The 17708-nt window shown below is 47.2% G+C and overlaps 1 protein-coding gene across 23 annotated transcripts in view; it reads right to left on the minus strand.

The window, feature by feature from the left end:
* Window positions 1-17708, minus strand: part of RGS6 (regulator of G protein signaling 6) — a 611989-nt gene that overhangs the window by 40129 nt on the left and 554152 nt on the right. For all 23 annotated transcript variants that reach the window (XR_015134069.1, XM_086319934.1, XM_086319935.1 and 20 more), the window contains 2 exons: window positions 16565-16690; window positions 8001-8187 (listed from right to left, as the gene is read on the minus strand). Coding sequence is in view for 22 of the 23 variants with exons in the window: in XM_086319934.1 (XP_086176060.1) it covers window positions 8001-8187; window positions 16565-16690 (313 nt within the window). In the remaining variant the exon portion in view is untranslated. The remainder of the gene's footprint in view (window positions 1-8000; window positions 8188-16564; window positions 16691-17708) is intronic.

Below are 17708 nucleotides of genomic sequence, written 5' to 3' on the forward strand. Positions count from 1 at the left end.
CTTTCCCGGCATCAGGGTTTTTTCAAATGAGTCAGTTCTTCGCATCAGGTGGCCAAAGTATTGGAGTTTCAGCTTCAACATCAGTCCTTCCAGTGAATATTCAGGACTGATTTCCTTTAGGATGGACTGGTTGGATCTCCTTGCAGTCCAAGGGACTCTCAAGAGTCTTCTCCAACACCACAGTTCAAAAGCATCAATTCTTTGGCCCTCAGCTTTCTTTATACTCCAACTCTCACATCCACACATGACTACTGGAAAAACCATTGCTTAGACTAGATGGACCTTTGTTGGCAAAGTAATGTTTCTTCTTTTTAATATGCTGTCTAGGTTGGTCATAACTTTTCTTCCAAGGAGCAAGTGTCTTAATTTCATGGCTGCAGTCACCATCGGCAGTGATCTCGGAGCCCCAAAAAAGAAAGTCTGTCACTGTTCCCACTGTTTCCCCATCTATATGCCATGAAGTAATGGGACCAGATGCCATGATGCTAGTTTTCTGAATGTTGAGCTTTAAGCCAACTTTTTCACTCTCCTCTTTCACTTTCATCAAGAGGCTCTTTAGTTCTTCTTCGCTTTCTACAATAAGGGTGGTATCATCTGCATATCTGAGGTTATTGATCTTTCTCCCGGCAATCTTGATTTCAGCTTGTGCTTCATTCAGCCCAGCATTTCTAATGATGTACTCTGCATATAAGTTAAATAAGAGGGTGATAATATACAGCCTTGACGTACTCCTTTCCTGATTTGGAACCAGTCTGTTGTTCCATGTCCTGTTCTAACTGTTGCTTCCTGATCTGCATACAGATTTCTCAAGAGGCAGGTCAGGTGGTCTGGTATTTCCATCTCTTGAAGAATTTTTCACAGTTTGTGGTGATCCACGTGGTCAAAGGCTTTGGTGTAGTCAATAAAGCAGAAGTAGATGTTTTTCTGGAACTCTCTTGCTTTTTCGATGATCCAACAAATGTTGGCAATTTACTCTCTGGTTTTTCTCTGCCTCTTCTAAATCCAGCTTGAATATCTGGAAGTTCACGAAGATCTGATAGACAGAGTGCCTGAAGAACTATGGACAGAAGTTCGTGACATTGTACAGGAGAAAGGGATCAAGACCATCCCCAAGAAAAAGAAATGCAAAAAGGCAAAATGGTTGTCTGAGGAGGCCTTACAAATAGCTGAGAAAAGGAGAGAAGCAAAAGGCAAAGGAGCAAAGGAAAGATATACCCATCTGAATGCAGAGTTCCAAAGAATAGCAAGGAGAGATGAGAAAGCCTTCCTTAGTGATCAATGCAAAGAAATAGAAGAAAGCAATAGAATGCGAAAGACTAGAGATCTTGTCAAGAAAATTAGAGATACTAAGGGAACATTTCATGCAAAGATGGGCACAGTAAAGGGCAGAAATGGTATGGATCCAACAGAAGCAGATGATATTAAGAAGAGGTGGCAAGAATACACAGAAGAACTATACAAAAAAGATCTTCACAACCCAGCTAATCATGATAGTGTGATCACTCACCTAGAGCCAGACATCCTGGAATGCAAAGTCAAGTAGGCCTTAGGAAGCTCACTATGAACAAAGCTAGTGGAGGTTATGGAATTCCAGTTGAGCTATTTAAAATCTTAAAAGATGATGCTGTGAAAGTGCTGCCCTCAATATGCCAGAAAATTTGGAAAACTCAGCAGTGGCCACAGGACTGGAAAAGGTCAGTTTTCATTCCAATCCCAAAGAAAGGCAAACATCAAAAATGTTCAAACTACTGTACAATTGCACTCATCTCACACGCTAGTAAAGTAATGCTCAAAATTCTCCAAGCCAGGCTTCAACATTCTCAGATACTCTGAGACTTAAAACTGAAGCCAGGCAGCCTGTGTACCAGCCAGCTGACTCCCGCCTGCCTCCTGCCACCTGCAAAGGCTCTGGGAAGACGTGAAAGCCCTAAGAGGAAGCCTTAGGCTCACGATACTTCCTGTGGTTTCATTCTCTCCTCGAAACCCACCAGCAGTGCTTCAGACAACAAGCCCAGAGATTCAGGTCTCTCTTGGCTCCTATTGCTCTGCCTACCACCGTTTGATTCTTCCTCTTTCAGCTCTAAGCCTTCAATGCTTTCCTACTGTCTTCAGGGTGAGAAAATTCAAATTCCTTAGGAAGACACCCAAGGTGCCCCAGATCTGGCTCCTACATACCTTTTATTTTTGCTTTTCCCCATAAGGAACTCCTTCCAAGAGCAGACATCTTGGGAGTTTAGATCTAGCTTGGAATTATGAGACCTCAGGAAATACTAAAGCCATTAATTTTTGTGAGTTCACACATATAAGGATATAGCACTTATTCAAAGAGTTTTCAGGGCTATTGGCTCATTTGATTTCTCAAAAACCCTTAGAGGGCTTAGAGAAGACATCATCCCCATTTTACAGATGAGAAAACTAAGGCACAAATCGTCAAGATCCTTGCCTGAGACGACAAGGCAAATGGTGGCAATGTAGCTCTCCTGATGCCCCAGCATTAAGACAGAACTCAATCCCTAGCATAAAGAACTGAGTCCATAAAAAAAAGCCATGGCTCATTTTTCTTCTTTTTCTCCCCTCACGAAGCTAAATCTGTGAAATTGGAACAACACAGCAAACAGCTGAGGGCTATGGTCACAGCCCACAGACCTTTATGGAAGATTTGATCTTGGCCCAAATTTTCAAAGAAGCCAAATGGATAGGCAAAACACAAATGCAAATGCTGGGCCCATGCTGACAGGGCGTCTCGTGGGATATTTCCACAGGAAGCAAACACAGGCAATTAACTTTGCTGTAACAATGCCTGTGGTCACATGGAAAAACAGAACCCTCAGAGAGAGCTTACACCCCCTCCCCGGGGGCCCATTTCAAATGAATCCACAACCGTGTCTCAGTCTTCACTCCAGCTACTGACCCCAGATATTCACATGTTTATTGGTTCTTTGACCACTGTTGGGTGGCTTCTGATCCCAGTGGGGGGTGTTCCAAAGGGCTTAGGTGTCATCATTCCCACTTCTCAGATGGGCAAACTGAGTGACCACAAGCAAGCGTAAAGGGCTTACAGGAACAATCCTACAGGCCTAGACAGAGCATGTGGCTAGGATCAGAGCCTGCTCCCTGGCTTGGGGATTTTCTCTGGGGACCAGAGTTTCTCCAGGTCTCTGCATGACAACCAGACCCTCAGCTCTGATAACCCAGGGGCAGTGCTATCTGAGCAGTAGACCTGACTGGCAAGTTGGGAGATCTGAGAGCAAGTTCTGGCTGGATTTTAGCCCTCTCCCCCTTACCTGGAAACCTTGAAGTCACACCTGTGCAGCCAGTGCAGGCAGCAGGGCTGGCCAGGCAGGGTGGGGATCATGGTACTTACCGACTGACTTCCCCTTGGTCGCGGGCTCTAGAATACTCAACCCCAATGCAGAAACACTCATGGAGGTTGGTGGGTTACTGTTACTATACCAAGGTCTCCTCTAACCCTCTCTCCCATATAAATGAAAGATTAATGGCTCCCAACCCGTTATCTTCTATCTTTCTGGATTTCTTGAAATGTTTCAATGATTTTCATGGTATATTATTCAGCCCAGTGATCTCAAACTCTGCCCCCGCTGTCTACTTCTTTATGTCCTAAGAATGGTTTTTATATTTTTAAGTGACTGAGAAAACTCAAAAGGAGAATAATGTTTCATGAGCTTTCAGAGTCCAAAAATAAAGGTTTTCAACACAGCCGTGCCCACTTATTGATGTATTTTCCATTGTTACACTATGACAGTGTGGCTGTTTTGGTATGGCAGAACTGAGTACCAGTAATATAGACTCTATGACCTACAAAGCTCAAAATTTAAACCGTCTGGCCATTCACAGAAGAAATTCAGCCTTTTAAACCAACTCTTAGTGTAAAAGACAGGCTACAGAATCAACCTATTTGCACAGCCAGTCTATACACATGAATTGAGAAAGAGGAAAAAGTACTAGAACAGGGGTTATCTCTGGGTACTAAGGTTACATACAGTTATGTGAATTTTTTTTAAAGCAAATTTGTTAAACACAAAAGTATAAGAAAAGAATATTAATGACATTAATAAGACAAACTTGCAATGTTTTACTGTGGGCCAGACACTGCTAGTCGTTGATATGTTTTATTTCACCTAATTCCCTTTCCACAGCATAGGTACCATTGTATCTCTGTACAGATGAGGGAAGAAAACTCAGAGTTTAAGGAACTTGCCCAAGGTCACAGTGCTAGGGAGAAGCACTTGGTGTACTTACGATGAAAGCACACTTGAGAAACAAAACGGAATGTGCTGAAAAGAGAAACCGGTTTAGGAAGAGTGCTTTACTAGAAGTCACAGCATCCCAGTCTTACAGATGATGAGGAGGTTACAAATGCTTTCTTTGGGTATCTACATGTCTAGTCTACTTCAGTAAGGAGACACAATACATTGGGTTGGCCAAAAAGTTCATTGGAGATTTTCTGTACAATGTTAATGAAAACCAAAGGAACTTTTTGGCCAACCCAATATTTGTGAGTATTTACCTGAAAAATGGCAGAGAACTGTGCTAATGGAGGCTGTATATCCAGAAGCACATCAAGGCATGATGTGCTGACTTCCCAAGCTTTCCCATCAAATATTTCTTGACTTAGTAACAATATAAATGTCAAGAAATATTTGATAGGCATATTGACTAAATTTCAATAGTCAGTTGACTAAACTGTGGTGCTTCCACACTTGAAATGCGTGTGTTAAGTCACGTGCGACTCTCTGCGACCCTATGGTCTGTAGCCCATGGGGCTCCTCTGTCTGTGGGGATTCTCCAGGCAGAATACTGGAGTGGGTTGCCATGCCCTCTTCCAAGGGATCTTCTTAGCCCAGGGATCGAACCTACATCTCTTCTGCCCCTGCATTGGCAGGCAGGTTCTTTACCACGAGTGCCACCACCAGGCAATGACTGAGTACTACTGATATGATTATACTGCTGCTGCTCGTTGGCGTTGTGAGTTTGAGGCTGCTCTGTGGTGATGGAGGATAAAGCGAATAACATGAAGAACTAACGCTGTCATCGATAGTGCCTTTGAGAATCAGATTTCTAGAAAAAGGGGCACAGACCTAAGAAAGAAGAGGTTAAATAAAATCCCCTGTAGTTTTGAATTTGAATGCAGAGTATCAGTATGATTCATGATGTATTTTCATCAGAAACAACCACCACCTATTTCCTAGTTTTGGCCACTGGAAAAGTCTAAAACTGATAACCAACCCAGGAACAATGAGTGCCCCCAAATGCCCAGATTATCGTCTCTAAAAATATTTCCCACTAACAAAAACAAGGGATTCTTAGATTCTTGAAGAACTAGCTGATTCCATATCTGGGGAAGGGCTGGATCATCTTAGCTTTCCTGATATTTGGATCACATCAAAGACTACCAGGGTCATGTCAGAAGGAGCCAACTGGCCAGAGATGGCACAATGCAAGCAGCAATAACAATAATAAACAAAATGGGTTAAAACATAGCAAATATGCTTAAACCCATGGGTTTACAAGGATACTAACAAACACACAAAAACACCCTAATTGGTCATCATTGGAAGATGACAGTAAACTATTCATTATTTTTAAAATTGGCAAATAGAGGAAATGATTCAAACATATATTCCATCCATCTTATGTGAATTGCATTACTAAATAATCAAACAGTAGATATATTTGACTATTTGTATTTCACTTAATAAATGAAGAAAGAATGACAGGGTTAGAACATCATTTTGTAACCCCTAATTAACTGACGGATCTAAACTATGAGCATCAGTGGCTGTGAAAACCGCAAAGGGAGATGGCTAGACATCATACGCCTTCTGACAAGAGAGCACAGCACAGTCTAGGAAGTAGTTTTGCCCACAAAAATCAAGCTAAAATCTGATTAAATATCCAAGTCAAACTAGCAATTTATAGGAAATGCAGATGGTAGGACACATTAAATAGCAACACAAGGTTGCAAACAGAAAAATCCAGACTGCGGGATCTCTCCAGCACAAAAGACCCAACTTCTTCCTTCAATAAACTTCAAGGGTGAGGAGAACATAAAAGGAGCCTGTAGATTACAATGTACTTAAAAGACAAGGCAAGCTACATGTGTGGGCCTTATTTGGATTCTGATTTTGAATAAGAATTTAAAAATGGCATTTAGGAAATACTATGAACTTGAACAGTTGCACGACATTTGATGATATTAAGAGATAATTGCTAATTTCTTAAGGTATTGCGGGAATGTTAAGACCAAAGGGTCAGTTTCTGTTAGAGATATATACCTAAGTATTTACAGATGGAATGGTTAAGTCTTGGATTTGTTTTAAAACTAATGGTGAAAAAGTAGGCAGGGACACAGATAAAATGAGATCGGTCTTATATTGATGATTGTTGAGGCTGGATGAGGGTTCACAAAGTTTCTACTTTTCCATGAAAAACGCCCACAAGTTTCAATAATAAAACATTAAAATAAATCCTTTCTGACATCTTGCTCAGAGTGATAATACTGGGCAGGGAGTATGATGGCTCTGACAAATACACCTTTGAAACATCTCATCTCAAAAAACATGAAACATGTTTCATGAATGATGGAGAGTTGAGGATTGTGCTTCAGAGTGTTCATCTGGGGACTTCCCCATCACCCACGGGGCTTCTCCATCACTTATGAAGCTTCTCCATCACTTATGAAGCTTCTCCATCATTCTCCTCACCAGGATAATGTCACTATGTGCTTGGTACACACACACACACACACACACACACACACACACACATACTAAAATCTATCAGAAAAAAAAAAAGGATTTCTCGTGACTTGAATATTTCACTTTGAAGCTGCAAAGGGTGTGAGGGACTCGGGATTTCATAAAGCTAAGTCACTGAACTCTACAAAACCAAATCTACCTGGCCCAGGCATTCGGTGGAACTCATGACCAGGGGGTCACATGAAAGACAGTTGTGGTGTTGAGGCTGCCAAGTGTTTCCATTCTGAAGTTCTGAGCAAATAACAAGGCAAATTGGGATGATGAGGACACCATTTCCCTTCTCATGCCGTTATCTGCACCAGAGACTGAGTTTCCTAAATTAGATGATAATGGCTGTGGGAGGGCAGTTCTCACCTGGGGACCCCACAGGTGCAAGAGATAAAGAGGGTTGAGGAGACAGAGCAAAACCTTAAGCCCTATCACCGGGTGTGGGATGGTGGGAGGAAACAAAACTTAGCGGCCAGGAAGTGTGAAATGGATCTGATGTTTATCTCTAGAGATGGCGTCTCCCAGCCCTCAAGTTAAGCTTGCCGTTTAGGGTGGCTTCTGTTTCTTCCACCAGCTTCACCAGCATCTGTGTGCTAACGGTGCCGTGCAGAGTCGTGTGTCCTTCCCTGTCACCCCCCTGCCCGCCAACTCATGGGTTCCTTACACCCCAGAGCTCATTCACTTATTGGTGACATTGCCTGTTTCCCTGCCTTTCTCTCCCACTAGCCTTTAACTTCCTCGAGGGCAGGGGCTTTGGTCTGTTTCTGATGGTATCTCATCACACGGCACACGGCATGGAATTCAGACGTGTTCCCCAAACATCACTGTGGGATTGGCGGTCACAGTGCAGGGCGGTGGTTATGAGCATGGTCTTGACCTCTGGCCCTCCAGCCCACTCTCCCCACTTTGCTGATGCTGTGCTCTACTTTCCAGATTTTACTATGACTTACTATAGGACTTTGGGTTTTGTAAAACACTTCTGAGATTTTCCTGGAAAAGACATACACATAATGGTAAATTTCTATTTCTACGTAATAACATAACTCATTTAGGAAAGCAGTCCTCCTGGAATTGCACTGTGCATCCACCTGGAATGGTCCCCATTGATGGCCTCATAAATAAAGGCTGAGATTATAACTACATACGACACCTCAGATGTGTGTTCAAGGAGTGGGGTAGTGGAGCTGACACATGAACATCTTGGGACAGAAATGTTTGATGAGATGAGCAAACCTGGGCATCTTCGAATGTGTATCTCCCTCCATCCTTGACGTTCTGACTGGTTATCTCATAGCTGTGAGAATCCAGGTTGATTGCGCTTGGGGCCCCGGGAGCCAGAAACTCTTGCCAGATTTCTTCCACCCTCCTGGCCACATCCTGCAGGGGCTGTTTCTTGAGATCCTGGACTGCCAACCAGAACCTGAAACAGAAGTGCAAGGACAGTTCGTTCCAGGGGCTCCATCAGTAGCTGCTCTGTTGGACGTGGTCCTGGAACTGACATCCCATGGCACTCACTCTTTGTCCCCTGGCTGTCCCAGTAGCCATGTCCCAGGTCATGAAGGCTGCAGGGACTGCTGAGAATACAAAGGTGCTCCATCATTGCACTAAATGTATGTTAGAAGATCGCCTTGCTTCCGGTTACCAAAAAGAGATTTTTCTCTCTCTACCTCAAGGTTTTTTTTTTTTTTTTTTAATTTTTTAAAACTCTCTCTACCTCAAGGTTTTTCAGCCTCGGTACTGTTGCCATTTTGGGCTGGATAATTCTCTGTTGTAAGAGTCGCCCTGTACATAGAAAGATATGTAGCAGCAACCTTGGGTTTGACCCATCAGATTCCAGGGGCATCCTCTCCGCCCTTGTGACAACCAGAAAGTTTCTGGCCATTACTGAATGTCTTCTGGGAGGTAAATTCACCCTTGGGAGGGAACCACTGTTTGACATAGAAGCCACGACCCAGACAATGTGAGTCCCTTTTCCATATCTGGTGGGGATCAGTTGGAGGTATTCAAATGAAAGAAAGATCCCAGAAGCAACAGTATCTTGGAGCCATTAAGAATATTTGAGCTGGAAGGACCCAGCCATACATGCTGTTGATGGAGAAACTGAGCCTATTTGCAGCATCAATGTGGGCATGGTGTTTGGCACGTTCCCTGGAGGAGGGCATGGCAACCCGCTCCAGTATTCTTGCCTGGAGAATCCAGGCAAGGACTGGACTTGGACTGTAGCCCACCAGGCTTCTCTGTCCACGGGGTTGCAAAGAGTTGGACACAACTGAGTGACTAAGCACAGCGCAGCACAGGTGCTCAGAAAATGTCTGTTGGATTTCAGGTGGGCTCATCTGGAACAAAGCTGAAGGGACATATATCGGGGATCCCTCTACAAAAGATTCTCCAGGGACTGCTGGAGAGAGAAGCCTCCTGTTCACGACTACATTTGCCTCTCCTGAATCCCTCAGCATGGTGCATGGTGCTGGAGGGGCTGGGCATGCACTGTGAGCTCTTTTCTGCTGAGAACAGCAGCAGCCAGGGCCAAGGCTTGGACAACAGCTCCCTGGGTCGTGACGATGGTTCCCAAGGCAACCCTGGAGAGGGATTTCAGCAGGACTCAGGTCTGGGTGGCATATTTTCTGTCCTGTGAACAAAACAGGCCAGTTTCCCCATCAATGAGACGAGAGGACAGGTCCCTGGCTCTGTGGTTCCTGCAGCCACGGGAATCACACATACTCAAGTCAACGAAAGGGCAGGAACAAGAGAAGCTGAACCATGACATGGAGGAAGGTGCATTCATTCTGTCATCGAATTTCACCCAAAGTAAGAGGCACTCTTTTTTTTTTTTAAAGGTTAAGCATGTTTTTCTGTTGCTGTTCAGAGAAGTGTGTGGAGCCATGTGCATGGCCTAATGGTGCCACCCAGTGGCCAACTCGGGTAACGTAGCTTCATTTCCACCAGGAAAGAAGACTGGGGGGCTGGGCCGGGGGAGTGGTCTCTGCGTGTGGGTCTGTGTTTGTGCGAGACAAGAGCTCTGTGAGCTCCAACTCTCTCCTTGATGTACCATTTGGGATTCTGATGATCTCGCTAACGAAAACCCTCATGGTTTCCTCGCCAAGACCAAGAGGCAGGGAGGAGCCTTGACGGCTTCACTCAACCGGAAGATGAGGAAGTCCTGCTCCCAGCTGTGCTGCCCTCTTGGCATCGCTGTATCTTTCTGGGCCTTTCTTTCCTCCTGGCGCAGTGGGTACAGAGCAGGGGGAGGAGTATGTGGATTGGTCTGAGCACGTCCCATCCCGGTGTAACTCTGCAATACTCTCAGGCCCCGTGGGTGGGTGCTGTGCTGTAGGGGCAGCCTCATGGTGACCACAGGTCAGGAGGGGCTGGATGGTAAGGCCTGGGGCTCCTGCCACTGACGTTGGCTTCACTTGCCCTTTAACAGCAGCCCTCTATGTTTCTGCTCACGTCAGGTCTTTCATAATCATGTCCTCTGGCCACCCAGGGTGAGGGAAACAGTAGCCAGTCTTTAACCAGAGTCCAGACTGGTGGTGGTGGTGGAGCGGGGAGGGAGTTGGGCAGAGTTCAAAGGGGGCTGTTAACTGTTCAGTTGTTCAGAAGGGTCTTTGAAGCTCAGCTGGGAGGGGGGTCTCCTCTACCCCCTTGGCCATTCCCTAAGGTTCCCTTGGACTCTCTGCCCCCCGACTCCCACCAAGGTCTGCCATGAAATGAAGGAGGTGGCCGAGTGCTTTCAAGTGAAAATGGTCAGCTGGTGAAGACAGAACCTACAAAGGCTTTCTTCTCCCAGAGGACCATTTTTGATGGGCAGGTAAAATTTAAGAAATCGGCTCTAAAGAGAGGAGCTAGTGTTGGTTTTTGGAAGGCCTGGAAGGAGGACTGACGTGCAGCTTGGTGAGTCCCTGGCAGCCCTAGGGAGTCACCTCTGGCTGAGTCCTGGGCTGGAAGCAATTCCTTTGGGCCAGGGTCCATCCCAAGCCTACCGGACTCTGCAATTTCTCATACAAATGAGGACACCCAGGTGATTTCCTGATGCCTCAGTCAGGGTCATGTGGGCATCACCTTCTGTCCTTTGTCTCAGTCTGCTCTGAGATGGAGCTCTGGGGAGGCCTCGAGGACCCTGCAGCTTCTGAAAGCCGCAGGCTCCCCATGGTTCCTGAGGCCTCAGCGGTCCTTTCGGCAGAATGAGTTGGGAGCCACATTAATGCACATCATTCAGCTGGGTATAGAGAAGTCTGGGGAGGGTGGGAAGGAAAATTTCTGAATCAAATTTAATCAACTTTTATACACAAAAAATCAAAAGGTTCCCTTTATCATATAAAACCAAGAATTAAAAAAAAAGTATAAAAAGAAACAACAGGCATGTTGGAGGAGGAGAAACAGAAGGAGGAGCTGAGGGGAGGACGGGGACGGGGAGGATGGAGAGGAAGAGGGATGACACCCCCCAGACAGCAGTCTTCTCTCCCTGCACGCATGGGGACCCTCTCGGCCTTCCATCTGCCTTGGAGATGAGCTGCCTTATCTCTCTCAGGTGACAGTAAAAATGCTGTCACAACCCTATCCTGACATCCCATACGTGTTTCCCATCACTGGCTTTGAAGAACGTTTGTGCCAGTTTGAAATTCAGTACAGGCTTGGTTTCCCTTGTGGCTCAGCTGGTAAAGAATCCGCCCAAAATGTGGGAGTCCTGGGCTCGATCCCTGGGTTGGGAAGATCCCCTGGGGAAGGGAAAGGCTACCCACCCACTCCAGTATTCTGGCCTGGAGAATTCCATGGACTGTATAGTCCATGGAGTCGCAAAGAGTTGGACATGACTGAGCGACTTTCACTTTCACAGGCTTGGTTTGTATTGGCCATCTGTGAGCCCATGGACCTGAGCTGGGGGCTCTGAGCCCCGACTGCCTGGCCACCCTCCCCTCGAAAGAGCCCTAGAAGCTCCCCTCGCCCATCTCTTACAGACAGATGGGAGGCCCACTGAGGCCTGCGCCGGTCCTGCTCTTATCACAAGCCCGCAGGTACCACTGCTTCTCCAGGACGCCAGCGGGGAGGAGAGACTGTCAGCGGCCCCGGATCAGCCACCCTGCATTAGCCTCCGTGGCTTCTGGCAGCAGAAGGGCTGTCACGACTGGCAGGCCAGGCAGATGCGCGGGTACCAGGGAGATCACCTGTCCTGCTTTGCCGGAGTCAGCAGAGACGGGGGAGGCAGCCCAGGGCCGACATCCGATTCCTGTCATTGGCTTAGGAATGCTGGTGGGGGGGCAACTGGCCTTCTCGGGGAGGCAGCCTGGGCTCAGAACGCCCCCCCCAACCCCATACCGAGCAGCTGGGGATGGGACTTGAGGGCCATCCAGGGCTGCTCCAGCTGGCCTTCTGTCTCCCGCGGGGCCAGGGTGCTAACATGGAATGGGGTCTCCTCCTCAAGGCTGGCTGCAACAAGGGGAACCATGAAGCAGTGGGCGGCGCTCCGTCCTTCCAGGAGGTCTGGCCAGGCCCTGGTTCTTTGCTTACCTATCTTCTCATCAACTAGGATTGTCATGTGTTATAAAAACCCAGCTTTTCGTTTGTTCCCGGGAAAAGCCAGCTCCACGCAGAAGGAAGGGCCTCTGTGCCCTCTGCTGGCCAACAGAGACTCAGGAACAACCGCTGTCACTCGACTTGGTCTCTGCTTGGGCTGGGATCTCACCACCAGCAGCACCACCCGAGCTGAGTGACATTCACGAGGTAGTGGCCCAAATGCCACAGGTTGTCTGAGTGCCGTGTGAGTACCTCTGTCCCCATGAACCATGTGTTCGGTTCTCGGGGAAGCCCACCGGGCCTGGCCCACCTCCCGGAGTCTTCCTAGGACTTGGGGCAACTGGGAGGCTGGAGCGCTCCGGGACAAACTGCTAACACTCCTGCGCTGTCTTTAATTGCTTCTCCCTTCAGCTGACACTGTGTGGAACCAGGATAATCAATCTGCAGGTTAGAAGAACAACCACGTTCTCTCAGGAGACGTTACAGCTCATAAAAAATGTAAGGGGGATGCTCTTGGCTGCGGGTTTTGATTTTTAACTCGTGCCCTGCCGAGAGGCAGTGGTGGTCAAGTCAGGGAGGATGAAGACTTGTGCAGGTCGTAGAACTTCCCTGGTGGTCTGGTGGCTGAGACTCTGTGCTTCCACGGCAGGGGGTGTGGGTTCGATCCCTGGCCCAGGAGCTAAGATCCTGCGTGCCTCTCGGCACAACCAAAAACAAAACAAAACAAAAAAGATTTGCTGTGCAAGAGAGGGGGCAAAGGTGGCAAGGGGCAAGGGGTTCCTGTCACCCTTCTAGGAAAGCACACAGAGAAAAGAGAGGGACCAAGCCAGACCACTCCCTGGGACCCTCTGCTTCAGAACCAGGAGGTCCCACCTTGCATGTGTTCTAGAGGCTCTGAGCAAACAGCTGTCTCCCGTGGGGGTGCCCACCCTATCCAAATGGAGCCCTGGGCTCAGCCTACAAGCAGCCCACAACCATGAGCCCTGCTGTCTGCCGCAGATGCCCTGGCCATGTGGCCTCCAGTGCTTGGAGGTGTTGCCCCTCCCTCATCTCACAGGCTCACCCCCCAAAAAATGATGAAAGAAGATGTCAACTTGTATGACCATAGACCTCTTTCCTTAAAGGATCCAGGGTGACCTTTTGCTGTGGTGAAAGCAACACCTATGCCTCTCTGGGGCTCCTCTTCTCTGTATTCTGAAGCACTGGCAGAGACTGAACCACTTGGCTGGTGAGCTGGCAAGATTTTTCTAGGCATCATGCAAAAACATCACGCTCTAAGTACCCCTTTCACTGGAGAGATGCAAAGGAGCTTGGGGAGACAGACGTGGAGAAGCCTTTGCAGTGGATCCAGTTGAGTCCCGGTCAGTCTCTTTCTCTCCCCTGCTCCAAGGCCAGCTGCCTGGGCTTGACCAGTCCAGGGGAGGAAGGACCATCCCGGCATGGCCAGCACCACAGATGGGCAGTGTCCTCAAACTGTGCCACATGGCATGGCCCTGGCATCCACCCTTCACAGGGACCACAGGGGAGGTGCAGCCACAGGGCCCCCCGAGGATGCCCTGGGTGAGGGGTGAGATGCATTCAACTCTGCACCCTCAGGACCTGGGTCACAGTGGACGCCAGGCTGGTATCTGTGGCCACAGGAATGACTGCAAATGGAGGCGGAGGAAAGGACCTGGTTCTAGGTGACCCAAGAGTCCTAAAGTTGTGTGATTTAAAACCAAAGCTTCCCCTATATATCCAATTATGCTATCATACAAGTAGAATTTGGGCTTGCAGAGAGGATTTTAGAAGCTCTTGGGCTATACTTTTTATCTCAGGTTGTTCTATTTCCTTTATCCGCTCTCCTGTCACAGATCAGAAGGGACCCTCTTTAAGTCTGGATTTATGCATTCACGCTGGGGGAGGAGATTAGTTACTGCACACTCACACCCGCTCACATGCACTCTCTCACCCAGGACTGACTGCAGCCCTCCTGGAGCGAGGCGCTGGCAGAGTACAGGCGGTAAGGCAGGAGGAGGCCCTGACACCTGCCAGGGACACCCTCCACTGTGTGCTCCTGGCCTGAAATGCATGCAGATTTCATGGCCCTGGCTACACTCAGACTGGGCAAGGCAGTGCTGAACCAGTTCATGTTCTCACTCAGGGCCCCTCACAAGGACCAGGATGCTGTGGTCCTCCTTCCACATCTCCACAATAGTGCAGGTGGCTGAGAAATAGCCAGGTAAAGGGAGCCTCTATACAGCTCCACGGGCTTTTGGAGTAGCTCAGTTGGTAAAGCATCCGCCTGTGATGCAGGAGACCCAGGTTCGATCCCTGAGTGGGGAAGATCCCCTGGAGAAGGAAATGGCAACACACGCCAGAGGAGTCTGGCTACAGTCCATGGGGTTGCCCAGAGTTGGACATGACTTCGTGACTAAACCACAAACCACGCACCACTCCATCTTGGGGCCCCGTGGACAGGGATGAGCAGGGAACACGGGGAGAACCCCCAGGGCTAGCTCATGGGGACCAGGCTGAGGGTGGGATTTGAGGCTGAACTAGTCATGCAGAGTCTGCCTGGGCACAGCATGCTGGCCACAGAGGGGGTGGTTTCCCACCCAGGACACTTGCAGGCACGGCCTAGGAGGCTGGTCTGAGCACCATCCTGATAAAGTGGTCCAGAGTCAAGCCTTCTATTACAAATACTCAATTAGGAATTGAAGCAAAGTGTAGAATAATGCCTCAGCACAAGAAAAGAGCTCTTCTGTGTTATAACCTGAAATCAGATATTCAACCTTATCTGGTTTACAATAGGTACACAGCCACCTGGAACGGCCTCGCTAGTCCAGTTAATCAGCATCTACCCATCCTCCCAGGACTGCGTGGTGTGCGAGGGTCCCCCCACCACAGCTCCGCTCTCAGGGTCTCCCAGCTGAGAGCAGCCCCCCTCCCTCTTTCTTGTCTACATCAGTATCTTGTACACTCTTCAAAGCCCAGCTTATGATGTGCCTAGTCTGGTAGGATGTTTTGAAAACATTACCAAAATGGTTCTCAGAGTTTACACTCATTTATATTCATTTAATGATTTAAGGATTTCTTGTGTGTTTTCTTCAAGGACCGACAAGGTTGCTGCAGGCAAAGATCATGCATCTTGTCTTTCTTACACCCCCTCAGCAGATTCTTGGGGGCTGGAGACAGCATAGGTGTGTGATAAATATCATTTGATTGATGTACAGAACTGATATGGTCTCCAACTCCGAATATATAACATGGATTTTGCGCATTAACACTATAGCACACAGTCTTTTGTTCACAGCATATGGTCTTTTTAAAGTAAAAAAAAATTAATAAAGTCACTCTTTGGAAAAATGCCATTGGAAGACGGGAATTAACCTTGTATGTAAAAGAGATCCTGGTGCCCAGAAAACACTGAGATTTCCATCTTACCCACTGAGAAGCCAACACTTGGCCAAGATGAGTCAGGGTCTTAGATAAGCCACATTTTCTGTATGTCTCTGTTTCTACATCTAATACAATGAAAGCCTGAATAAATCCCAGGTTACTCAGTTTTGCATGACCACCATCCCTACCCCTTTTTACAAGCTCCCTTTCTTTTCTCTTACAATGAACCCCATGTTTTAAAAGTTTTTTTTTCTACTAGACAGTAACTATCAGCACATTAGTACATTTTCCCCATCTTGATTACTCACAGACCAATAGAACAATCAATGTTTTCACTGGCATCAAGTGACCAAAGCAACCACTACATGGAGTTGCTAGAACTCCCCCCAAAAAGAAAAGTATATTTTGATTAGCTTTTAGAGTTACATCTCCAGTTCTTGAACAGTATTAACTGTGACTTCTTGAAATTCTGAAGTGAACCCACTGACCCCTCTTTTTTCTCGTTAGCCTGTCAAGTATTCAGGACCCCAGAGATTGGAAAGTTTTAAAGGGAAAGGTCTCTGAGCTCCCTTTCTGCCATGGAGCTCCATGGTTTTATGGTTTTAGTGTAAGGATGGTGTCATTAAATCCATTCGACCATTGACTTATTATTGAAGATATGTTTCCAATAGCTTGAACACATGTCATCTGGATTTAAAGAACCAAACACTGTGGTGTTGGTGGGTGCTCATCCAGTGATAATAAAGCTTGAACATAAAGTTTGTTCTCCAACCTTGGCCACATTAATTGGAATTTGAATTTGAGCCATAGCATTTGACTGAGAAAGGGAGGTGGCGAGGGAAACTGATGATGTAAATTTCTTCAGATACTCTGCGCACAACTCAAACCTTGGAGAGATGTACCTGAGGTTTTCTGAACTGAATTCCGACTCCAGGAATCGTAGAAACTGGTCCCGCCCCACCTGGTCCTTCAAGATCTCATCGAAAGAGAAGCCCCATCTCTTCACTCGCTGCTGGCTGGGCTCTTTGCTTTGGGAGAGGGAACAAAGGTTTAAAAGGTGATTAATACCAGGCAGAAACCTGTAGCACAGTTTCTTCAACAACTCAAATTTATTTAGCTGTCACAGGCCAAAGGGAAATGTCTCATTTAAGTGACAGATTCCATCAAACCTGTACAAATGCTTAATGTGGTCTTTTTTACACCAACACTAGCCAAGGGTAAAAGTCTCTTTAAAGAGTGTTTGAAAGGGGCCACGTCGAGGGGATGCTCGCCAAGTGCTGCTTACAGGACATACAACAACTCTGCTGATTTGGCTTCCCTGGGCCACTCCTGTCAGTCATAGGTCCAACTCTTGACTCCATACGTTTATTTTTTTTCACTTAAAGACTGAGGATGCTTTGTGAATCTGATCTTTCATCAAAGATGCTGCCCCCACCTCCTGCCCCTTCCTCAATTCCCAGGGGAAAAACAGAGTCCAGTTTAGAACCAAGTGATGTTCAACTGATCAGAAATACATCAACTCATCCAGGATAAACCCCATACAGGTGCTTAGAAGCAGAATGTTGCATCCATTCATTGATTTAACCACCACCTGCACAGTGTCTACAATGGTCCAGGCATCGTTCCCAGCCTTCACACCTGTTAACTCACTGAGTCCTTGAAGCTACTGTGAAAAATGTACTAACACCGTCCCCATTCTGCAGATAGGGAAACTGAGGCCTGGTGACAATTTACCCAAAGACACACTAGGAAGGGATGGAGTTGAGGCTCAAGTCCAGACTGTGCGGTTCCAGAACACAGCCCTCAGCTTTGCCATGCTGCCTCACGTCCATGGGACTCTCTCCAAACCAAAGTGCAGGGAGGGGGGACAGAGAGTTAGTTGGTCTTATTCATTTGGTGTTGGAAGATGAAAATATTTCCTTCCGCTTCTTTCCATTTACAGTTCCTTTGCTGCATTTACTCCTCTGACTTCTTTAAGCAGCAACAGATTTCTAGTTCATGAGCTATATACTGCTATCTCTCACTCAAGTGGTAGTCTGTGGACCA

The sequence above is a fragment of the Bos grunniens genome, chromosome 10 (assembly GCF_055505025.1).
Source record: "Bos grunniens cultivar Pamir isolate PY7600 chromosome 10, Bosgru_T2T1.0, whole genome shotgun sequence".
Classification (NCBI taxonomy): domain Eukaryota; kingdom Metazoa; phylum Chordata; class Mammalia; order Artiodactyla; family Bovidae; genus Bos; species Bos grunniens.